The 25,213-nt window shown below is 46.2% G+C and overlaps 1 protein-coding gene and 1 long non-coding RNA gene across 5 annotated transcripts in view; one reads left to right on the top strand and one right to left on the bottom strand.

Annotated features, from left to right (window-relative positions):
* Window positions 1-25,213, top strand: part of LOC119970262 (tudor domain-containing protein 7-like) — a 210,945-nt gene that overhangs the window by 49,864 nt on the left and 135,868 nt on the right. For all 4 annotated transcript variants that reach the window (XM_038804596.1, XM_038804593.1, XM_038804594.1 and 1 more), the window contains exon 4: window positions 5,668-5,884. In XM_038804596.1, the coding sequence (XP_038660524.1) occupies window positions 5,668-5,884 (217 nt within the window). The remainder of the gene's footprint in view (window positions 1-5,667; window positions 5,885-25,213) is intronic.
* Window positions 1-25,213, bottom strand: part of LOC119970263 — a 57,791-nt gene that overhangs the window by 3,427 nt on the left and 29,151 nt on the right. The window contains exon 2 of the long non-coding RNA XR_005461574.1: window positions 5,327-5,431. This is a non-coding gene — a long non-coding RNA (uncharacterized LOC119970263). The remainder of the gene's footprint in view (window positions 1-5,326; window positions 5,432-25,213) is intronic.

Raw genomic sequence — 25,213 nt, 5'->3', positions numbered from 1 at the left:
ACCAATTTTTACTGATGCACCATAGAAAGCATCCTATCTGGCTGCATCACAGCTTGGTATGGCAACTGATCGGCCCAAGACTATAAGAAACTTCAGAAAGTCGCGAACACAGTCCAGTCCCGCACGCAAAACTGCTTCCTATCCATTGACTCTGTCCAGATCTCCCGTTGCCTTGGGAAAGCGGGTAGCATAATCAAAGGCCCCTCCCACCTGGCTATTCTCTCTTGCAACCTTTTCCATTAGGCAGGAGATACAAAAGTCTGAGAACATGCACAGATTCAAGAGCCGCTTCTGTCCTGCTGTTGCCAAACTCCTAAATGACCCTCTTGAAATGAAAATCGCTTATTGTCACAAGTAGGCTTCAATGAAGTTACTGTGAAAAGCCCCTAGTCGCCACATTCCGCCGCCTGTTCGGGGAGGCTGGTACGGGACCTAACTGATCTCTACACACATCTTCTCCACTGGGTAGCAATACACTCCATATACTCCACCCAATGTCTATGTATTTACATTGTGTATTTATCACATGTCCTATGTTTTTCATGTATGGAGTTATCTGCCTGGACTGTATGCAGAATAATACTTTTCACAATACCTCTGGTACACGTGAAAAGACATCAAAATCATGTGGCCTTCACCGGCGAGGCCAGCATTTGTTGAGATCCCTAATTGCCCTTGGGAAGGTGGTGGTGAGCTGTCCTCTTAAACCACTGCATTCCATGTGGTGTAGGTACACCCACAGTGCTATTAGGGAGGGAGTTCCAGGATTTTGATGCAGGGGCAGTGAAGAAATGGCAATATATTACCCAAGTTAGGATGGAGGGGAGCTTCAGGTGGTGGTGTTCCCATGCAACTGCTGTCGTTGTCTTCTGGATGTCAGCGATTGTGGGTTTGGAAGATGCTGCCTAAGGAGCCTTAGTGAGTTCCTGCAATGCATATTGTAGATGGTACACACTGCTGCTACTGTGCGTCGATGGTGGAGGGAGTGAATGTTGTGGAAGGGGTGCCAATCAAACGGGCTGCTTTGTCCTGGATGTTGTTGACCTTCTTGAGTGTTGTTGGAGCTGCATATATATATATATATATATATATATCTCGTCCAGTTCAGTTTGTTATATATATATATATATATATATATATATATATATCTCGTCCAGTTCAGTTTGTGGTCAATGTGACCCCCAGGATGTTGATAATGGGGGATTCAGTGATGGTAATGCCATTGAATGTCAAGGGGCAATGCTTTGATTCTTTCTCATTGGAGATGGTCATTACTTGGCACTTCTGCGACATGAATGTTACTTTCCACTTGTCAGTCCAAGTCTGGGTATTGCCCATGAATAAGAATCTTGGCAGGATGTTCATCTTAATCGTCTGCACTCTCCCTGCAGGGAGAGCAGGAATGAGTCCCACCTCAGCAGGTCCGCCATTCACCACCTTCATCAGGCTACATAGGTTCCACTTGTAGAACTGGTCCCAGTTGTGGGCTATCTGGATCCCCAGGTATAGAATCATAGAATTTACAGTGCAGAAGGAGGCCATTCAGTCTATCGCCCCTGCATCATCCCTTGGAAAGAGCACCCTACTTAAGCCCACACCTCCACCCTATCCCAATAACTCCACATAACCTTTTTTGTGGGCACCAACGGCAAATTTTCTTGCCAAATCCACCTAACCTGCACATCTTTGGCCTGTGGGATGAAACCTGAGCATGTGGAGGAAACCCATGCAAACACTGACAGACTCTGCACAGACAGTGGCCCAAGCCGGGAATCGAACCTGGGACCTTGGAGCTGTGAAGCAATGATGCTAACCACTGCTACCGTGCCACCCATTGCTACTGTGCCGCCCATATCTAAAATTGGTCTGGAGCAGTTTGAACGGCATCGCTCCCAACTATGCTGCTCCCCCTTGGGGGTTTGCTGGGAAAATTTCACTCTTACTCGGGTTCAATTTGTATCCCATGAAGGATCCAAATTCCCTCCGGAATTTCATTATCTTTCCCATGCTGGCTAGGGTGTTTGAGACTTAGAGCAGCAGATCATCCGCATAGAGAGAGACTCTGTGCTCCCTGTCTCCTTTCTGAATGCCCTTCCACCCCTCTGCTGCTCTGAGTACATTAGCCAGTGGTTCAATTGCAAGAGCGACCAGCAGTGGGGACAGTGGGCATTTCTGCCTTGTGCCTCTCTGCAGAGGAAGTAATTTAAGTTTGTGGCGTTCGTCTGGATGCTTGCCATGGGAGTGCCGTACAGCAGTTTCACCCACAAGGCGAACACTGGCCGAAACCCAAATCTTCCAATACCTTGAAGAGGTACTTCCACTCCACCCAGTCGACGGCCTTCTCTGCATCCAGGGAGATCATCATCTCTGGTGTCTCCTCCCTGGATGGAGACATGACCATGTTCATCAGGAGCCTGATGTTTGCTGTAAGCTATCTGCCTTTGACAAACCCTGTTTGATCTTCTGTGATCACCTCTGGCAAGTAACTCTCCAGTCATCTTACTAGAACCTTTGCGTCAGTGTTCAGGAGTGAGATCGGTCTGTATGATCCACATTCTGCCAGGTCTTTGTCTTTCTTCGGGATCAGTGAGATCGAGGCCTGCGCCAGTGTGGGCAGCAAGACCCCCCTAGACAGCAAGTCATTGAACATCCCCAGCAGGTGTGGGGCCAGTACTATCACCAACTTTTTATAGATGTCCAACAGGAACCCATTTGGTCCTGATGCCTTCCAGGATTGCATGGAGTTGATGCACTCTATGACCGCCTCTAGGCTTAACGGTTACTTCCATTCCCTGCCCCTTTTCCTCCCCCACAGCTGGGAAGACCAGCCTGTTTTATTTTCCTGACAATTGTTTTGTGGACATGATTAGACTTTTATTCCAGATATTTATTTCCATTTCCAACATTTGTCGTGGTGGGTTCAAACCCAAACCCTCCACTACCGACGAACAGTGGCAGCGATGTGTACCATCTACAAGATGCACTGCAGTAACTGACCAAGGTTCCTTAAACAGCACCTTCCAAACCCACAGCCACTACCATATAGAAGGACAAGAGCAGCAGATACCTGGGAAACACCACCACCTGGAGGTTCCCCTCCCAAGTCACTCACCACCCTGACTTGGAAATATATCGCTGTTCCTTCACTGTTGCTAGGCAACATCCTGGAACACCCTCCCTAACAGCAGAGTGGGTGTAACTACACCTCAAGAACTGCAGCGGTTCAAGAAGGCAACTCACCACCACCTTCTGAAGGGCAACTAGGGATGGGCAATAAATGCAGGCCGAACCAGTGACACTTGTACCCTGGAATTTTATAAAATTATCCTGGATCTCTGGATTACCACTCCAGTGACAATACCAATACCACACCACTGTCTCCACAATATACATAGATATATAGGATAGGAGCAGGAGGAGGCCTTTCGGCCCTTCAAGTCTGCTCTGCCATTCATCACGATCATGGCTGATCATCCAACTCAATCGCCTAATCCTGCTTTCTCCCCATAGCCTTTGATCCCATTCTCCCCAGGTGCTATATCTAGCCGTCTCATGAATATATTCAATGATTTAACATCAATTACTTCCTGTGGTAATGAATTCCACAGGCTCACCACTCTTTGGGTGAAGAAATGTCACCTCATCTCTGTCCGAAATGGTTTACCCTAATCCTCAGGCTGTGACCCCTTGTTCTGGACATAGCCATCATTGGTAACATCTTCCCTGCATCTACTCTGTCTAGTCCTGTTAGAATTTTATTTTATTTATTTAAAAAATTTTTTTTAAAAATAAATTTAGATTAGCCAATTATTTTTTGCCAATTAAGGGGCAATTTAGCGTGGCCAATCCACCTACTCTGCACACATTTTTGGGTTGTGGGGGCGAAACCCACGCAGACACGGGGAGAATGTGCAAACTCCACACGGACAGTGACCCAGAGCCGGGATCGAACCTGGGACCTCAGCGCCATGAGGCGGTTGTGCTAACCACTAGGCCACCGTGCTGCCCTCTGTTAGAATTTTATAACTCTCTGAGATCCCCCCTCAATCTCTCCTCATATGACAGTCCCTCCATCCCTGGAATCAGTCTGGTAAACCTTTGCTGCACTCCCTCGAGAGCAAGAACATCCTTCCTCAGAGAAGGAGACCAAAACTGCACACAATTGTCCAGGTGTGGCCTCACCAAGACCCTGTACAACTGCAACAACACATCCCTGCTTCTATACTCAAAATCTCTTGTAATGAAGGCCAACATACCTTTAGCCTTCTTTACCGCCTGCTGCACTTGCATGCTTATCTTCAGTGAATGGTGCACAAGGGCACCCAGGTTCCGCTGCACACTCCCCTCTCTCAATTTACAACCATTCAGGTAGTAACCTGCCTTCCTGGTTTTGCTTCCGAAATGAATAACCTCACACTTACCCAAATTATACTGCATCCGCCATTGATTTGCCTACTCGCCAACCTGTCCAGATCATGCTGTAGGATCCCTGCATCCTTGTCACAATTCACCCTCCCACCTAACTTGATATCATCTGCAAACTTTGAGATGTTACACTTTTGTTCCCTCATCCAAATCATTAATATTGCTATTGCACCATATTTTTTTAATGGACCCAGGAGGTTGAGCTGGACCACAGTATCTAGAGTGTTGAGGAGGGAGCGTGTTTTTGGCGAAAATAATCCTGCCACCCCACCCCCCAGAAAATTCAGCATAATTTTCCTGCAGAAGGGGTAAATAAAGGTATTTCAGTAAATGTGTCACACGCAGGTGCATTTGCATCCTCGAGATGTGTTCAGATGAAGGAGCTATGCTCCGAAAGCTAGTGATTCCAAATAAACCTGTTGCACTTTAACCTGGCGTTGTAAGAGTTCTTCAGATTTATGTTGAAGGGTATATGGCAAATGTCTCCCACATCATGGTTATATTAATTGAACTAAGACATCATGTGGAACTACTGAGAATAGCGGGAGAGTTTTCACATGTCCTTTCCATATCTCTAACCCGCACCACTGAAAATAGATTATGATCATTTGCTCGTGTGAGATCTTACAGTGCACAAAATGACTGCCGCAGTTGCCTGTATTACAATAATGACCATTTCACCAACCTTAATTGGTTGTATCACACTTTAGGCTGTCCTGATGTGAAAATCACTTTTATCAATGCTAGTCCGTTTTTAAAATTTGGGTTACTGGATTTTGACATGATGTGGAGATGCCGGTGTTGGACTGGGGTGAGCACAGTAAGAAGTCTTACAACACTGGGTTAAAGTCCAACATGTTTGTTTCAAACACTAGCTTTCGGAGCACTGCTCCTTCCTCACCTGATCGATCTGGTTGGTCTTCTTCCAAAAAATCTGTGTATGGATATTCACTCAACTAATCCCTCCAATTCAGGCATTGTTCGTGTCATATCATTTTTATTTTCTCTGGGGAATAATGGGAGGAAAGAATTAATGTCCTATTTTGAATTTGTGATTTATGGAACACCAATCATGTTGAATCCATGATGTCGGCATAATGACCAGATTTACATAAAGAAACACTCAAGAGATTTTCTCTATTGCTTATCCAAGCTTATCCTTGTGCTTTGGAGAATGAGTCTAGCTAATTGAGACCCACTGTTATCTTTCCACTTTATAGTGTACTCTTCTCCTTCCTTCAGGCAAACCTAAAGCAACTTTAAGACAACCAGAGTATGCTAACCAGCTAGGGAAAGGGAGCCGGAGGACAACTAACTCTACAAGAGGAAAAGGAAGCGTCCAAGGAGCAAAGACTGGCTTGGGAAGAGAGGTGCCCTCGGATTCTAAAATACACGCACCAGTTGCTGGTGTGCCGAAGGATGCTTCAATTCGTAAACCTCTGCCTGTTACAATCAATAGGTAATATTTAATATGATGTACAGTGCATTAAAAATATTTGAATATAGCTTCACACATTATAGCAAATAGCTAAATAGTTAGATTGGTAAATTATTCCTTGTCAAAGCTGGAGCAGGAACTGGATATCCCTAAAGTTGCAGAAATTCAGTGGGGGCACAGCTGGACAACATCTTAGCAAATAAAACTCAAACTCTGATGTTAAATCAGCTCATGTTTTTTGAAGTTTGACCAAAGGGAACAATTGGAAAAATGTTGCTGACTTTCCTTGACTTGTTGACTGGGTGAATTAATACATTTGGAATGTTCCATTTATTTTATTTAAAAAAAAAAAAATTTGTTATTGAAAAATTTTGTATTTATATAACAACGAACAGCAATAAAATACCAACAATAACAGTCATAAGCATTCGCCCAACCTCAATTAACAACTAAACATATTAACAACAAATTAAATTAACACAATATTAAGTTAAATAACCATAGAAAAAATAAAGAACACCCCCCCCCCCCCCCTCCCCCCCAAAGATACCTATCTTTGAGTCAGAAAGTCCAGAAAAGGCTGCCACCGTTTATAGAACCCTTGTACTGATCCTCTCAGGGCAAATTTGACCCTCTCCAATTTTATAAATCCCGCCATGTCACTGATCCAGGTCTCCACACTTGGGGGGCCTCGCATCCTTCCACTGCAGCAAGATCCTCCGCCGGGCTACTAGGGACGCAAAAGCCAAAACACCGGCCTCTTTCGCCTCCTGCACTCCCGGCTCTGCCGCAACCCCAAAAATCGCGAGTCCCCAACCTTGTTTGACCTTGGATCCAACCACCCTCTACATTGTCCTCGCCACCCCCTTCCAGAATTCTTCCAGTGCCGGGCATGCCCAGAACATATGGGCATGATTCGCTGGACTCCCCGAACACCTGGTGCACCTGTCCTCACCCCCAAAGAACCTACTCATCCGAGTCAGATATATGGGCCCGATGCAGCACCTTAAATTGGATGAGACTAAGCCTCGCACATGAAGAGGAAGAGTTAACCCTCTCCAAGGCATCCGCCCAAGTCCCATCATCTATCTGCTCCCCTAGTTCCCCCTCCCATTTAGCCTTTTGCTCCTCCACTGACTACTCCTCCACCTCCTGCATTACCTTATAAATGTCAGACACGTTCCCCTCTCCGACCCACACCCCCGAAAGCACTCTGTCCATCGCCCCCCGCGAGGGCAGCAAAGGAAATTCCTCTGCCTCCGCCGTTCTAGTAGTCAACTAATCAAATTTAGCCTGTAGGTTGCGCCTCTCCCCCAACAATCCCTCCTCTGGTGCCTCCGCCTAACTCCTATCTACCTCCAGGATCTTCCTCAGTACTCTGTGGGCTCCCTCCAGCTCCAGGGGCAGACTGAAAGACTCTGCCCCCACCAAAGTATTCAGCTTCCTGGCCACGTAGGTTGTCAGATCCGACCCCTCCAGACCCTCTGCAAGGCCCAAGATCCTCAGATTCTTCCGCCTCATGTGGAGATCAGGCTCCTCGAAGCGGTCTTGCCACTTCTTATGGAGTGCCTCGTGCCCCTCCACCTTACGAGGACCACGGCCTCCTCCTCTCGTTCAGCGGCCTGCTCCTTCAACGCCTGGATGGCAGCACCCTGGGTCGCATGGATCTCCAAAAGCTTTTTATTTGTTTCCTGCAGAGAGCTCAGCAGCTCAGCCTTAAAATCTGCAAAACAGCGCAGGAGAGCAGCTTGCTGCTCCTGTGCCCACAGCCTCCACTCCTCTGGTGCTCCGCCGGCTGCCATTTTGAAATCCTTCCCCCGTTTTTTCTGGGGAGCTGCTGCCGTTTTTTTTCCGCGTTCCACTCCGAGTTTGATGCATTAAATGTGGAGAAAGTTGATCACAACACCTTCTCCCACCGGGAGACGTCGAAGAAACTCCGTTTTGGGCTCTAAAAAGAGCCGAAAAGTCCGTTTAAATCGGGAGCTCCCAAATGCTTACTACGTCATCACCGCCACCGGAAGTCCGAATGTTCCATTTATAATCTATTATTTGTTGGGTTATGTTTCTTGCCTGTGGTACAGGGAGAGAGGTGTTGTGTTGTACAATAAAAGCAGAAAATGAAGGTCAAAAGCCTGAGAAGTTTACTGCTTCTTTCTCCCAGAACTGCTGAGCATGTCTAGAATTTTATATTATTATTTCAGATTTCAAGCATCTGGAGTATTTTGCGTTTCCACAGAGGTGTTATGATTGGCTTCAGCATTCCTGAAGAATGTTTGGGAAGGGAATTGCTTACTGTTCCTGATTTTCTGTCCAATGACACTTGCTGGATGCTACAGGAGAAGGCGAAGTTGGTTCTTTTTTTCAACCCTGTGCACTTGTTACCGTTGAGCAGATTGCTACTGCATACTTTTTAGGCTTGTAAGATTTCTGTTGCTTGTGAAAGATGCAGAGCAACTGGCTGCACCTGAAGAGCAGGATTTTTTTGAACGTTTTTGCATTTTAGTTGGTGGAATGAAGTAACATTTTGGGGAGCAAAAGTCTAAAATATTTGTTCATTGTTACTATAGCAAGTGTTTTTGTAACAGTCTGTTACCTTGATTTGAAAACATTAAGGAAGACCCAAGGTAAAATTGTTAATTTGTTGTAAATTTTCTACATCGATTGAGATGCTGGATAAAGGATTGATCAGTTTAATTGGATCATTGTACAGCTGTAATGATGGAAGAAATGAGGCAATTCTATTAAATGGGTAAAAGACCTAGCATAATAATCACAGATTTCAATTCTTCCAAATAAACTGGCAGGGAAGGGTGAAAAAGAAATGTGGTTGTTGCGCTGCATACAGGACTTCTTTATGCTGAATAAGCAAGGAATCATTAATGGATCTAGTAATAAAAGAAAAGAGCGTATAAAGCTACATGTAAATGAACACCTAGGGAATAGCAATAATGACATAGGCTTAAAATGAATGAATAAAGTAATCTTGAAACTAATGTTAGAACATGAGTTTGGAACAAGTAGCAGAATGTGAGTAAAAAGTGGGAAATGGTACTGGGACTGCCGTTCACAATTTATTTTAATTACTTGGACTTGAGGATCAGAAGTATAACTTGTAAGCACCAAATCAGGACATGTAGTTAGTATGAAGGAAGAATGCAATAAAATATTGCAAGAAATGAATAAACTTGGAGAATGGGAATATAATTGGCAAATATCAATTTATGTGAGGGTGAAATGGTGCATTTTGGTAGAAAGAATAAGGTCACAAGCTGCTTGGATAGCAAGTCAAAATGGGGATGGAGGAGAAAAGGCATCTGGGGGCAAGATACATAAAGCATTAAAATAGCAATAGAGGTTAATAAGGCCATAAGAAAAGAAAACCAAGTATTGTGATTTATTTATGTCGAGATATTAAATAAAATGAAAGTCATGTTAATTTAATATCGAACTTTGGTTGAACCACACCTGTATTGTGTGTAGTTCTGGTCTTTCTATTGTAAAAAGAACATGGAGGCATCAGCAAAGATGCAAAAAATGATTCACAGTTGTGATATCAGACCTGTGAGGGCATGCTTATCTGGAATGGTTGAATGCTGGGTCTTTTTTCTTCAGAAAGTTGGAGGGGGGTCCTGAAAATGTTTTTTAAGTTAATAAAATTGTATGACTGGGTAGCTGTGTGTAAATATTCTCCTCGTAAGGTGTATGAAGTTAGAGATTATGAATATATGACGGCCACTAATAAGTAAAGTTAATAGTTTAAATAATGTACTGACTAGCTTGTAAAAGGGAGAATAGATTTTTTATAGATCATGGATGGGTAGCTATGACCTGTTGCTTGCAATTCCTACACCATATGGAAACATCAGGACACTTCATGTGTCTTGGGGCCACCTGTGTAGCAAATGTCTGCAGCTGATTGAGTCTAGCTCAGGACTTCTAAGTTCGAGGAGCAGCTGCAGTTACTGTGGAACATTCAGAGAAACAGTTTCCTAGATCACATGTTCCAGTGGTGGCTGCTCCACAAACAGAGTGAATTCAGGATAATTGATGGAGGACCACGTGAACAGGTAGGAATAGACAGGAATGCAGCAGTATTCACAGTCGGTGCCAGTCTCAAATTATTACTCAACATAGAAGTAATGACACTATGAAGAATGCAGACCATGGAACCTATGGACAAGGAACAGTGTAGGAAGGTGAAGAGTAGGAATGCAGTTGTTCCAAAAGATTCCATGGTTAGGGTGACAGACAGACAATTCCGTCACCATCATTGTGAATCCCACACTGAGATGGTGCAGCACGTTCTGGAGGGAAGGAGCAAGCCAGATGTTGCGGCACATATTGGGACTAACAATGTAGAGGGGACAGGTATTGAAGTCCAATGGTTGATTTTCAGGAACTAGGGAGGAAGTTTAACAAGTATGATCTCGATGGTAGTAATTTTTGCTTTATCCCCAGCGCCACCCACTAACGAGTAGAATTAGAAGATGGGAGATGGCTGCATGGCTTGAGGACTGGTTTCGAATTCTTGGAACATTGGCATCAGTTCTGGGCCAGAAGGCAAGATTCAAATGGGAGGTTGCACCTCAGTTGGACTGGGTGCAATGTCTTTGTGGAGGTTTGCTCTTGTGATTGGAGTGGGGTTTAAACTAAATTGGCAGTAGGTTGGCACCAGCATTTAGAAGTAAAAAAGATAAATAAGGTGCATGAGGGGATGATTGTTGCATTGTACAAGAGGGCCATTCGACTCCATTACAGCCTTGGTCCAAAAAGAGCAGAACTCCAGAGGTGAGCTGAGAGTAACCACCTTTGGCATCAAGGATCCCTGATAAAATTGGAGTCAATGGGAATCGGAGGGAATGTGTCATACCAAGCACAAATGAAGGTGGCCGTGGTTATTGGAGATCAATCATTTAACTCCCAGGACATCACTGCCAGAGTTCTTCAGGGTAGTGTCCTAGTCCGAGTTGCTTCATCAATGCCCATCCTTCCAACATAAGGTCAGATGTGAGGAGGTTTGTTGACAATTGCACAATGTTCAGCACCATTTGCGACTCCTCAGTTACTGAAGCAGGCCATGCCCACCTGCAGCAAAACTGGACAATATCCAGGCTTAAACTGACAAATGGTAACTAACATTTGTGCCACACAAGTGCCAGACAATTACCATCTTTAAAAAGCGAGAATCTAACCATCACCGCATGACATTCACCTGCATTTTCATCACCAAATTCTTCAATATCAACATCCTGAGGGGTTACCATGGACTAAAAACTGAACTGGACCAGCCATGTAAATAGTGTGGTTACAGGAGGAGGTCAGCGGCTGGGTGTATCTCATCTCCTGACTCCCCAAAGGCTGTCCAACATGTCCAAGGTATAAGTCAGGAGTGAAGGAATAATCTCCATTTGCCTGGATAAGTGTAGCTCCAATAACACTTGAGAAGCTTGACACCATCCAGGACAAAGCAGCCCACTTGATTAGCACCCATCACCACGATAAACATTCACTTCCTCCACCACTGACACACAGTGGCAGCAGTGTACAAGGTACAGATGGACTGCTGCAATTCTGAGGTTCCTCAGAAGGCACCTTCCAAACCCGTGACCTCTACCGTCAAGAAGGACAAGGGCATCAGACCCATGGGAACATCATCACGTGCAAGTTCACCACGTTGCATGCCATTTGAGTCATTGAGGTCAACAGTACAGAAAAGGCCCATCAGCCAATCATGTCTGTGCGAATCAAAAACAACCATCTCAGTATTTTAATCCCATTTTCCCGCCCTTGAGGCCGATAGCCGTGTCTGCCTTGGTATCCCAGGTGCACATCTAAATTCTTAAATGTTATGAGAGTCTCTGCCTTCACCATGCTTTCAGGCAGTGAGTTCCAGACTCCCACCACCCTCTGGATGAAAAGGTTTTTCCTTCCATCCCCTCTAAACCTGCTGCCCCGTACCTTGGTCATTGATCCCTCCACCAACTTTCTTCCTGTCTACTGTATCTATGCCCCTCATCAGTTTATACATTTCAGTCATGCCCCCCCTTCCCCCAGTCTCCTCTGCTCCAAGAAAAACAACCCCAGTCTATCCAATCTTCCTTCAAGACTGAAACTATCCAGCACAGGCAAGATCCCAGTAAATCACCTCTCCACCTAGTCCAGGGATATCATATTCTGACTTGGAACCATATTGCCATTCCTTCTGTCGCTGGGTCAAAATTCTGGAACTCCCTTCCCAATAGCACTTTGGGTGTACTTGCATCACATGGACTGCAACAGTTCAAGAAGGCAGCTCACCACCATCTTCTCAAGGACAATTAGGGATGGGCAAGAAATGCTGGTGTAATCAGTGAAACCCACATCTCCTGAATTTATTAAAAAAAACTCGTACAAGAGAAATAAGTTGTTATATATTAGATCGAAGCAGACTGAGAAGGACAAAAAGGAATGCAAAGGCAGGTTTGGAAAGCATGTACATAAATGGAAAAAGTGTGGTGAATAAGGTTGGTGAGCGACCAGCACACAACAGCAAATGTAGCATTGAATTAGTGAGGACTGCTGCTTAATGATGTTAAGGGACAAAAAGAAATGGAAGGGAAAAAAGGGAGGTTGCACAGTAGTACTGGTTAGGGAGGACATTGTAAAAGAGGGTGTCTTGAGGGGCGAAGGACAGAATCCAATTGGTTAGACTTGAGCAAGAAATACATGACCATGCCACTGGGGTTATTTTGTAGGACTCCAAATACTGAGAGGTAGAGGTGCAGATTACAGGGAAAATGGTTGACTACAAGTAGAGTAGTGAGACTGGATTTTTAATTACCCAAACATCAATGGGAAGATGTTACAATAAAGGGTAAGGAGGGGGAGGAATTTCTGAAATGTGTTGAGGGAAATGTCCTTGACCAGTATGTTCTTGGTCCAACCAGGAAGGAGACATTGCTGGTTCTGGTACTGGGAAATGAGATGGACCAAGTATTTGTTGGGGAGCACACAGGTAAGAGTGATCATTGCTTAAGTTAGTAATGGAGATGAGCAAAGAGCAATCTAAAGTAGAACTTCTAAATTAGAAGAGGGCTAAATTCAGTGGGATGACAAGAGAACTGTAGAGTGCAAAATTGAATCTAAGGAAAAGCCTGTTACAGAACAATGGGTGAACTTTAAGGAGAAGATGTTTCGGATGCAGTCTAGGTACATTGCAACAAGAGCAAAAGGTAGCGGCACCAAAGCCAGAAATGATGAGGGAATTAGAAAATATAATGAATCAAACATAGATGTTGTATAATTCATCCATTCTTAAAGCCAGAACCAAGCCAAATATGACTGGCAAAGAGACAGATTGAGAATAGAATGGGGGTTAACATAAAAGAGAACCCAAACATTATCTGGCAATTAAATAATATGTGGGTATTATACTACAGGATAGGGCCTGTTTGGGACAAAGGTTTCATATATTATGGGGCATACAGCAAGGCCAGAATATTTGATGAATACTTCATATTGGTGTTTACTAAGGAAAAGGATACCCACAAAACCAGTAGAAGCAGAGGTGGTAGAGATAATGGATGGGGTGAAAAATATGTTCTGAAAAGGCTACCTATGCTTCGAGTTGATCGTTTTCCTGGATGACTTCCACCCCTGGTTGCTTTGGTAAGGGTAGAAATTGTGGAAGGACTTGTCGTAACTTTCCAATCTCTGCAGAGACGGGAGGTGCAAAGGAATGGAATATGGCAAATTTGATACCATTTATGTAAGAAGGGGTCCAAGGACATTCCAAGTAATTACAGGCCATTCAGCTTAATATCTCTGTTTTTTAAGGTTTTCAAAATAATAATAGAGGGGAAAAATCAATAGGGACTTGTAGATGTTTGAGTTTATTAAGGATAACTAGTGTGGATCATGCATGCCTAATCTAATTGATTTTTAAAAAATGAGGTAACAGGATTGGTCAAGGGATGCAATGGATGTTGTCGATATGGATTTTAAGAAAGTATTGAAGAACGTTTTCGACGAAATAATAATAACCTTTATTGTCACAAGTAGGCTTAGAATAACACTGCAATGAAGTTACTGTAAAAAGCCGCTAGTCGCCACATTCCGGCACCTGTTCGGATACACTGGTGAATTCAGAGTGTCCAAATGACCTAACAGCACGTGATATACCCCAAATAAAAGGGGAAAAAAATCCCTTCATATTACCCCAACGTCCCCAAATCATCCCCTCCCAACCACAACAAATAAAAAAAGTCCAAACTCCGTTCAGTCCCAATCCTTCAGCCCGCACGAATTCCCCCGTCTTCCTCCGCTGTCTCAGAGTAGTAACCCTTGGAGTTATGCATAACTCTCAACTTGGCTGGGTAGACCACCCTAAACTGCTCATTACTCTTGTCAAGCAGTGCCTTCACTTGTTAAAGATTGTCCGCTGTCTTGCGTGCTCTATCTTGATGTCTTGGTATACACGAATGCAACTGCCGTCCCACCTCACCTCTCAATTCTCCTTGGCCCATCTCAGCACCTTCCCCTTCATCTGATAGCTGTGGAAACAGACCATCACAGCTCTCGGTGTCTCATATGCCTTTGGCTTCAGCTGGAGCGACCGATGAGCCCGATCCAGCTCAAACAGGAGGTGTTCTTCTCCCCCAAAAACTTGGCAAACATCTCCGAAAAGTACTGCGTCGGTCTCCAGCCCTTCTGGCATACACTCGGCAGATTCTGCTGCCGTGACCTGTTCTCCAGGTCCTCCACTTTGGCTCTCAGCCCTTTTTTACTTTCCTCCACCTTCTGCGACTCCTCTCTCATCAAGGCTTGCTGGTTGCTATGCCGTGACAATGCCTCCTCCACCCCCTTCTACACCCCCTTCTTCTTGCTCCCGCACCACCATCAACATCTTTCCAAGAGCCTCCTTTATCAGAGCCAATGCAACTTTCACCAACTGTTTGAGTGCTCCCATCGTCTCCTTTCCATGTCTTTCAGAATGCTTGGCAAACTGCTGCTCAAAGTCTACCGCCATCAACTTGGCCAGTGAGTCCACTGTAATGGGCGCAGCCCCACCCGGCGAGCTTGCAAAGCCATCCTTCCTCCCACAGAACTCCGCACTGGACCCGATCTCTCAGATGGACTAGCGCTCGCTTCTTTTCGCCTTGTATTCTTCCATTGGGTTTTTGACATCCTCTAATTACCGCAACTTTTCTGAAGACCTATCATATAAATTTCCCCCCAAAATCTGGATGAAAAGGGCCAAAAAACAAAAGCTCTAGCAGGAGCCACCCAACTTGCAACTTCCACCTACATTAAATTTAAAAAAAAATTAAAATCACTTATTGTCACGAGTCGGCTTCAATGAAGTTACTGTGAAAAGCCCCTAGTCGCCACATTCCGGCGCCTGTCCGGGGAGGCTGGTACGGGAATCGAACCGTGCTGCTGGCCTGCTTGGTCTGCTTTAAAAGCCAGCGATTTAGCCCAGTGAGCTAAACCATCCCACCTAAACATGTCTCCAACTTTGTGGTTTTGCTTTTTAATTTAGACTCTAGGTACTTTTATTCCCTCTCTTTCCTAGTTCTATCTATTTTGTTGGTATCTACGTGAACCACAACAGTTGGATCCTCCCCCTCCGACTGCAAGTGCTTCTCGAGCACGAGCAGATGTCCTAATTACTGGCAACAGCAGGAAACACATCTTTCTGAACTCTTGCTCTTGACTTCAAAGAACTGGTCTCACTGACTATACTGTCCCCTACTACCACTACATTTCTATTTGCTCCTCACTGCTTCAGTGGCTTCCTTTACCATGGTCAGTTTGCTCATCCACCCTGCAGCCTCCACTGTCAACCATACAAACTGCAAAAACCTAAATTCTGTTGGATAATTTCAAAGGGTGAGGCTCCTCCACTTACATAGAACATATAGTGCAGAAGGAGGCCATTCGGCCCATCGAGTCTGCACCGACTCACCTAAGCCCTCACTTCCTCCCTATCCCCGTAACCCAATAACCCCTCCTAACCTTTTTGGATACTAAGGGCAATTTATCATGGACAATCCACCTAACCTGCACATCTTTGGACTGTGGGAGGAAACTGGAGCGGACGGAGGAAACCCGTGCAGATATGGGGAGAACGTGCAGACTCCGCACAGACAGTGAGACTGCGACCCTGGTGCTGTGAAGCCACAGTGCTAACCACCGTGCTACCATGCTGCCTACCTGCTTGATCACCATACCTGCCTCCGTTGCAGTCAGACTCTCTTGTTCCTCACTTTGGACAAAATTAGATGGTCCAAACTAATGAGTGCGACCTCCTTCTGGAACAAAGTGTCCAGGCAACTTTCCTCTTTCCTGATGCAACGCAGTGTCTGTAGCTCAGCCTCCAGTCATCAACTCTCAGCCGAAGAACCTTGAACATAGAACATAGAAGGGCACAGAACAGGCCCTTCGGCCCTCGATGTTGTGCCGAACAATGATCACCCTACTTAAACCCACGTAACCCGTATCCCAACAATCCCCCCATTAACCTTACACTACGGGAAATTTAGCATGGCCAATCCACCTTACCCGCACATCTTTGGACTGTGGGAGGAAACCGGAGCACCCGGAGGAAACCCACGCACACACTGGGAGGACGTGCAGACTCCACACAGACAGTGACCCAGCCGGGAATCGAACCTGGGACCCTGGAGCTGTGAAGCATTGATGCTAACCACCATGCTACCGTGAGCCCCTTGAGCCGCAGGCACTTGTTGCAAATGTATGTCCACCAGCTCTCGCATGCTGAAACACATCACCTGCCCAGCCATCTTTATTGTTTTAATAAATTTAATTTACTTAACCCGATTGAAATTTCCTAGGTTAGATAAAACAGTTAGGAAATACAGCCAATTGCTTATAATAATAATCTTTATTATCACAAGTAGGCTTACATTAACACTGCAATGAAGTTACTGTGAAAATCCCCTCGTCGCCACATTCCGGTGCCTGTGTGGGTACACAGTGGGAGAATTCAGAATGTCCAAATGACCTAACAGCACGTCTTTTGGGACTTGTGGGAGGAAACCGGAGCACCCGGAGGAAACCCATGCAGACACGGAGAGAATGTGCAGACACTGCACAGACAGTGACCTAAGGAATTGAACCTGGGACCCTGGCGCTGTGAAGCAACAGTGCTAACCACTGTGCTACCGTGCTGCCCATCTGCTTCCTTGAGATGAAACATCCCAATATTTGTCTGACTGGCTTCTGGTTGCAGGTGGCAGCTAACAGTGCTCTGCTCCTCCAAATTCTCACTTTCCCTCACTGGTTTATGGCCATGCTGGTTTATGGCTGCATATGTGCTCGCTGGTTTCTCCCGATCAACATCTCAACTAATTATCTGATCATGATCATATTGCTGTTTCTCGGGACTTTGCAGTACACAACTTGGCTGCTTTCCTACATTACAAAAGTAACGGCAATTCAGAAGTGCATAGTTGAATGTGGAGTTCTCTGAGATGTCCATTGGTCATGAGAAGCCCCATGTAAATGCAAGTCTTTTTTCCTTTGTACTGTGTGGGGCAGGTTAGATGGAATAGTTTGTCTTTTTGTTTCCATTTTGATTTTTCATAATCCGTCTTGACTGATGAATCTGATTGAATTTTTTTGAAGAGATGAATAAAGTAGTGGGCAGGGGAATGCTATTTTTCTTGACTTCCAGAAGACATTGGATAAAGTCCCCCATAGGGCAGCACAGTCGCATTGTGGTTAGCACAACTGCTTCACAGCTCCAGGGTCCCAGGTTCGATTCCCGGCTTGGGTCACTGTCTGTGTGGAGTCTGCACGTTCTCCCCGTGTGATGCGTGGGTTTCCTCCGGGTGCTCCGGTTTCCTCCCACAGTCCAAAGATGTGCAGGGTAGGTGGATTGGCCATGCTAAATTGTCCTCTGGGTCCAAAATTGCCCTTAATGTTGGGTGGGGTTACTGGGTTATGGGGACAGGTTGGAGGTGTGGACCTTGGGTCGGGTGCTCTTTCCAAGAGCCGGTGCAGACTCGATGGGCTGAATGGCCTCCTGCACTGTAAATTCTATCATAAGAGACTGTTGAAGCTTCTGGAATGTATATCGAGAGGAATAGAATACAAGGGGGTAGAAGCCATGCTTCAGCTGGACAAAGTCTTGGTTGGACCACACCTGAAGTACTTTGAGCAGTTCTGAATGCCTCAGGACTGAGATATTGGTCTTGTTTGAATTTATCAGAATTATACCTGAAGTCCATGGGTTAAATTAGGAAATTGGCTGAGCAGAAGGAGAGTGCAAGGACAATGGATAGGTACTCTAATTGGCATTTTGTGACTAGTGATATCCCAATTGGATCTGTGTTGGGGCTTCCACGATTGAGTTGGGTGTTGGGTTAGAAAACCACATATCTCTAATAACGCAAAGGTTGTTGGTATTCGAAACACTCAAGGTGGAAGTGTGAAATTATAAAGGAACATAAATAGATTCAGTGAATGGCCAAAAGTTTGACAAGTTGATTTTAATGAAGACAAATATAATGTCATTCACTTTGGACTGTAAAAGAATATAACAGAGTACTTCCTAAATTGTGAAAAGCTAAGAACAGTGGCAGTCCAAGGAGATACGGAGGTCCACATACATTGATTATAAAATATTACAGGTACGAAAAATAATCATAAAGACTCACGTAATGCCAGTCTCTATATCTAGAGGAATAGAATACAAGGGGGTAGAAGCCATGCTTCAGCTGGACAAAGCCATGGTTAGACCACACCTGAAGTATCGTGAGAAGTTCTGGACACTACACCGTAAGACTGAGATATTGGTCTTGTTTGAATTTATCAGAATTATACCTGGACTCCATGGATTAAATTATAAAGAGAGATTACACAAATGGAATTGTACTCCATGGAATTTGGAAGGTTAAGTGGTGATTTGATTGAAGGTTTAAAGATATCCAATAGAACAGTTAGGATAGATTGTGATTAACTATTTCCACTGGTTGGGGAGTCTAGGACTTGGGTGGCATCATCTGAAAATTAGAGCCAGGCTTGTTGGGAGTGAAATTTGGAAACACTTCCTCATACAAAGGGTGGTGGAAATTTGGAACTCTTCCACGATTGGCAACTGATGCTTCAATTAATTGTTTCAAAACTGAGATAGATGGGTTTTTATTAGCCAAAGATATCAAAGAATATGACAAAGGCATGTATATTAAGTTGTGTTAACGACCAGCTTGTGATCTCTGTATGGCAGCACAGTACTAAACATCTGGCTTAGTTGGCTTACTCCCGTTCCTGTAATGCCATGAATGTGGTTCATGAAATATAATGCTTTGGTGCCATGAGTTTGTACTCCACAGATTGAGTGCTATTGCTTTCAAGTAGAATATTTTAGATGCAAGGGAAAATCCAAGATTTTTTCTAGTTCCTGTGTTGGTGGTTTACCTGGGCACAGCAATTACAGGAAATGCAGTGAGGAGGAATGTACTTGTTTTTTTTAAAAAAAATAATTTTTATTAAGATTTTCAAAAACATAGCAAAAATATAAAATAACAGCAAGAAAACCGTAGTAACAACAACAAAAAGAAAAAACACAATAACCCCCAACACCAACCCCCCCTCCCCCCCCCCCCGCAACTACAAAAAGAAGAAATAGATAAGCACCCGGCGTATTCAATAAACGCATATACAAATTTGTGCCCCCCCCCCCCCCCCCCCCCCCCCCCCCCCCCCCCCGCAACAAAACGCAAAGGCCAGAACACCGGCTTCTTTCGCCTCCTGCACTCCCGGCTCCACTGCAACCCCAAAAATTGCGAGGTCCCAGCCTGGCATGACCCTGGATCCTACCACCCTCGACACCGTCCTTGCTACCCCATTCCAGAACTCCCCCAGCGCTGGGCATGCCCAAAACATATGGGCGTGGTTCGCTGGGCTCCCCGAGCACTTAGCTCACCTGTCTTCGCCCCCGAAAAACCTACTCATCCTCGTCCCGGCCATGTGGGCCCTATGCAGCACCTTGAACTGTATGAGGCAAAGCCTCGCACAGGAAGAGGAGGAATTCACTCTTTCCAGGGCATCCGCCCACATCCCCTCCTCAATCTCCTCACCCAGCTCCTCTTCCCATTTACCCTTCAGCTCCCCCACCGAGGCCTCATCCACCTCCTACATGACGTGGTACACGTCCGAAATCCTCCCCCCTCCAACCCACACCCCCGAGAGCACCCTGTCCCGTACCTCACGTGGGGCAGCAGAGGGAACCCCTCCACCTGCCGCCTGGCAAACACTCCAACCTGCATGTACCTACACATGTTCCCCGGGGGGAGCCCAAACTTCCCCTCTAACTCACCCAGGCTCGCAAACCTCCCATCCACAAACAGGTCCCTCAACCTCCTAATACCTACCCTATGCCAGCCAAGAAACCCACCATCGATGCTCCCCGGAACAAACCGGTGGTTCCCCTGTATCGGGGACTCCATTGAGCCCCCCACCTCCCCCCTATGCCGTCTCCATTGCCCCCAAATTTTAAGGGTAGCCGCCACCACCGGGCTCGTGGTATACCTCGTTGGAGGGAGCGGCAATGGCGCCGTTACCAGCACCTCCAGGCTCGTGTCCACGCAGGACGCCATCTCCATCCTCTTCCATGCTGCCCCCTGATTTTTTGCATTCAGCGCCGAATGAAACACCTTGCCTACCCAGTCCTTCCTCAGTCTAACCTGGTCCGCCACCTTCAGGTGCGTCTCCTGGAGCATAGCCACGTCCGCCTTCAGCCCCTTCAGGTGCGTAAACACCCGGGCCCGTTTGACCGGCCCATTCAGCCCCCTCGCGCGCGCGCACACAATTTACAGTGCAGAAGGAGGCCATTCGGCCCATCGAGTCTGCACCGGCTCTTGGAAAGAGCACCCCATCCAAGGCCAACACCTCCATTCTATCCCCACAACCCAGCAACCCCACCCAACACCGACGGCAACTTTGGACACTAAGGGCAATTTATCATGGCCAATCCACCTAACCTGCACATCTTTGGACTGTGGGAGGAAACCGGAGCACCCGGAGGAAACCCACGCACACACGGGGAGGATGTGCAGACTCTGCACAGACAGTGACCCAAGCCGGAATCGAACCTGGGACCCTGGAGCTGTGAAGCATTTGTGCGATCCACAATGCTACCGTGCTGCCCTTTCCAAGTTATCAGCCGGATCAGAGGGCTCCCTGCCCCCCCTCCCTTGCCGACTAGCCATAACCCGTCCCCTGCCCGCCCCAGGCCAGCGCACCTCGCTCGGCCCGTTCCCCACAACGGCTAACCCCCACCCCGGCCCCCCCCTGCAGACTCCTGCTCCTTCCTGGCCATTTCAGCAGCAACCCGGTAGCGCCCCCCTCCCCAAGGCTAGGACCCCTCCCAGCCGCGTTACTCCCTCCGTAGCACTCCCGTGAGCCAGCTAACTTCTGCTGACCCCGGCAGCTCTCGACCCCTCCCAACGTGGGACTACTCCTCCTCCCCCAGACCCATCAGCAGACCCTCCTCCTCCCCCTCCAGTTCTTGCGCGGGAAAAAAGCCCGCGCTTCTCAGCTCCGACCCCGCCCCCATCCACCCTCAGCGCAGGAAACAGAAGAAAAGCCTGCGCTTTCTCTCTGCCCGACCCCGCCCCCGCAAAAAAAAGACAGCACCCCACCCACCCTGTAAACAACACACAACCAGCTTAAAACAGCATGAAACAGCATAAAACAGAGACCCTTCCCACCAAAAGTTAACACAGTTATTTACAAACCCCCGACCCTCAGTCAGAATCCAACTTCTCGGCCCGCACAAAGGCCCACGCCTCCTCCGGGGACTCAAAATAAAAGTGCCGGTCCTTGTAGGTGACCCACAGACGTGCTGGCTGTAACATGCCAAGCTTCACACTCTTTCTGTGGAGCACCGCCTTAGTCCTGTTGTACCCGGCCCTCCACTTGGCCACCTCCGCACTCCAGTCCTGGTAGATCCGCACTACCGTGTTCTCCCACTTGCTGCTCCGCTCCTTCTTGGCCCACCTAAGCACGCACTCTCAGTCAACGAATCGGTGGAACTGCACCAGCACCGCCTGTGGCGGCTCATTCGGTTTGGGCCTCCTGGCCAGTTTTCTGTGGGCCCCCTCCAGCTCCAGGGGCCCCTGGAAGGACCCAGCTCCCATCAGCGAGTTCAACAAAACGACCACATAGGCCCCCAGGTCTGACCCTTCCAGCCCCTCCGTGAGGCCCAGGATCCGCAAATTTTTCCGCCCGACCGGTTCTCCATCTCCTCGAACCCCTCCTGCCACTTCTTGTGGAGCGCCTCGTGCATCTCCACCTTTACCGCGAGGGCAGCGGCCTCATCCTCTCATTCGGAGGCTTGTTGTTGGAGCTCCCGGATCTCCACCCCCTGGGCAGTCTGCGTCGCCAGCAGCTTGTCCGTATTCGCCTTCAGCGAGTCCAGCAGCTCCACTTTTAGCTCCTGAAAACAGTGCTGGAGAGTCTCCTGCTGCATCTGCGCCTACTGCCTCCATTCCTCGAGGCCTCCGCCGGCCGCCATCTTGATTTTCTTCCCCCGCTTTTTCTTAGGCGCTACCACTGCTATTCTGCTGGCCCCGCTCCTGGTCAAGACCATAGACCACTGGAGATCCGCTGCAGACACCTTCCCACGTCTGGAACCGTCGAGCAACCTCTGGGGGCCCTTAAAAGAGCCCAAAAGTCTGTTCCTGGCGGGAGCTGCCGAACGTGCGGCTTAGCTCCGCATAGCCGCAACCGGAAGTCACCAGGAATGTACTTTAAAGTACAGTCAATACTTTTTCCACCTTAACATGAATGATAAATTTAATGACCACTATTAGGGGCATACAATTTTCCAGTGTTTGCATCTAAGCAGTTCAATAGCTGCAGGAACAGAAAAATAACCCCAGAATTTCTCAGCTTGGGTGCAAATGTAATTCAATACATAATTTGATGCATTCATCGTAATTGAGTTTCTGCTATGCTCCATTCTCTTGGATGGGCAGGAAAAATGGATGAACTCGCTATTGAAATTGGGATTCATTGGTATTGAAACTGTTCTGCAAAATCCATGGTACTAAAGCAAATATGTTGAACTCGTCTGCTTGGTCAGCTTGCTTTGACACATATTGACAATACCATTGAATTTAGTTGAAACAACAGGCGTGTTAGCGCTTTAGTGTAATGGAGAGATCAGCACATGACAATAAGCAGAGTGACCTTGAATTTACAATATGATCTGACTAAACCCATTTCAATTGTTTTATAAATCCGCTTTTAGCAAATCTTCAGCTGTAACTGCATAAATGATCCAACAGAGGTTTAACAAGATGCAAAGTAGGCATGAATCACTTTTTGGCCAAAGTTCATAAAGAGCACCACCCATTAAAAATATTTTTTTGCTGTTAGCAGACAAGTCCTTTCAATTAACTTGATGACGTAATTGGGGTGCAACCATTCCAACTGCAACATTGCATTTGTTGCTGTGTCTTCATTTGTACAATAAAGGTTTGTTGATCACCAAAATTGCTGAATTAACTAAAAACAATTAGTTTGCCCATCTATTTAAAATGATTTTTCAGTAATGCTGTCAGATTTTGTTGTTCCATGTTGTATTTTTGAACAGATCAACATAGTCACATGGTCAACCGTTAACCTGATCGAGGGCAGCACGGTGGCCTAGTGGTTAGCACAGCTGCCTCACGGCGCTGAGGTCCCAGGTTTGATCCCGGCTCTGGGTCACTGTCCGTGTGGAGTTTGCACATTCTCCCCGTGTCTGCGTGGGTTTCGCCCCCACAACCCAAAAATGTGCAGAGTAGGTGGATTGGCCACACTAAATTGCCCCTTAATTGGAAAAATAATTGGGCAATCTAAATTTATAAAAAAAAAACTATTAACCTGATCAAAAGCAAGGAAATGTAACAAAATTGAGTTTGTCTCCTCAGGAGGTCCCAGGTGAGCAGCATCCACCTTGAGAAATAGGGTGTGGTTAATATTAGTCTTGTGAAGGGCAGCAGGGATAGGGTGGAGGCGTGGCCCTAGTTAGGGTGCTGATTCAGAGAGTCGGTGCAGACTCCATGGGCCAAATGGCCTCCTTTTGCACTGTGGTGATTCTATTCTATTCTATTCTGACTTGTGCCTTCTAGATGGTGGACAGGCTTTGGGGAGTCAGGTGGTGAGTTATCCGTCACAGGATTCCTAGCCTCTGTCGTGCTCTTTTAGCCACATTATTTATATGGCTAGTCAAGTTGCGATTTTGGTCAATGGTAATCCCCCAGGATGTTGATAGTGGGGGATTCAGCAATGGTAATGCCATTGACTGTCAAGGGGAGATGGTTAGATCCTCTCTAATTGGAGATTGCTATTGCCTGGCACTTGTGTGGTGCAAATATTACGTCTAGCTCTTGTACTCGCATTGTCCTGAAGCTCTTTTCATTTTTCATTTTTCCTTCTGCCAGGCAAGCAATTATGTCTTCACTTTAGGTGTCTTATCCAGACAGGATGATGGCAACGACAGGAGAATGCTAGTTTTCTCACTATCACTGGTTGTAACCATGATTTATCCGTCAATAGGCTCTTTTTATATATGGACACTAAGAATTTATTTTAAATCGATTCAGATACATATACTAGTGAATCAACTTGTAATGGATTAGTTAAAAGATTCGCCAACTTATTTCTGATAGTTCAACCCTGACAGTATCCTTAAGAGGAACAGATGTATAAGTTCAGGCAAAAATTCAGCAACCTTTTTGGGGAAGAGAACCAAGTTGATAAAGGAAAGGATGATGGTAAGCAGGACATATTGTCAATACAATAAATGCAGTTTTGAATACATTGAAGCTAATGGAGCGTTCGTCTCATCACACCTGCCAGTGAAAATAGGGTGTATTTTAGCAGCAGAAGGTTTGAGGTAGAAACATACGTGGAAAAGTTTAAGGTTTGATGCAATGGTGTTGTGGTAATGTTTCTAGACCAGCATCCCAGAGATCATGAATTAATTTAAAAAAAAATAATTTTTATTCAAATTTTTCAACAACAAATTTTCTCCCAACAATAAAATAAACAAGGTATAGAAATAAACAGAAAGAAGGACCCCCCCAATACAAAGCAATAAATTAATAACAATACAAAAAAGAAGAAAGTAGCAAACAAACAGTCGCAAAAACAAACCCCCTTAACAGACCCCTAACCCACCCAACCCTCTAACCCTCCGCCAGAAAATCGAGAAAGGGCTGCCACCGCCGGAAGAACCCTTGTACCGACCCCCTCAGGGCAAACTTGACCCCCTCCAGCCTGATGAACCCGGCCATGTCGTTAATCTAGGCCTCCGGGCTCGGGGGCTTCGTGTCCTTGCACTGTAAAAGAATC

The sequence above is a fragment of the Scyliorhinus canicula genome, chromosome 8 (assembly GCF_902713615.1).
Source record: "Scyliorhinus canicula chromosome 8, sScyCan1.1, whole genome shotgun sequence".
Taxonomy (NCBI): domain Eukaryota; kingdom Metazoa; phylum Chordata; class Chondrichthyes; order Carcharhiniformes; family Scyliorhinidae; genus Scyliorhinus; species Scyliorhinus canicula.
Note: the sequence above shows the minus strand (reverse complement) of the source record. Positions and strands in the feature narration are given on the sequence as shown.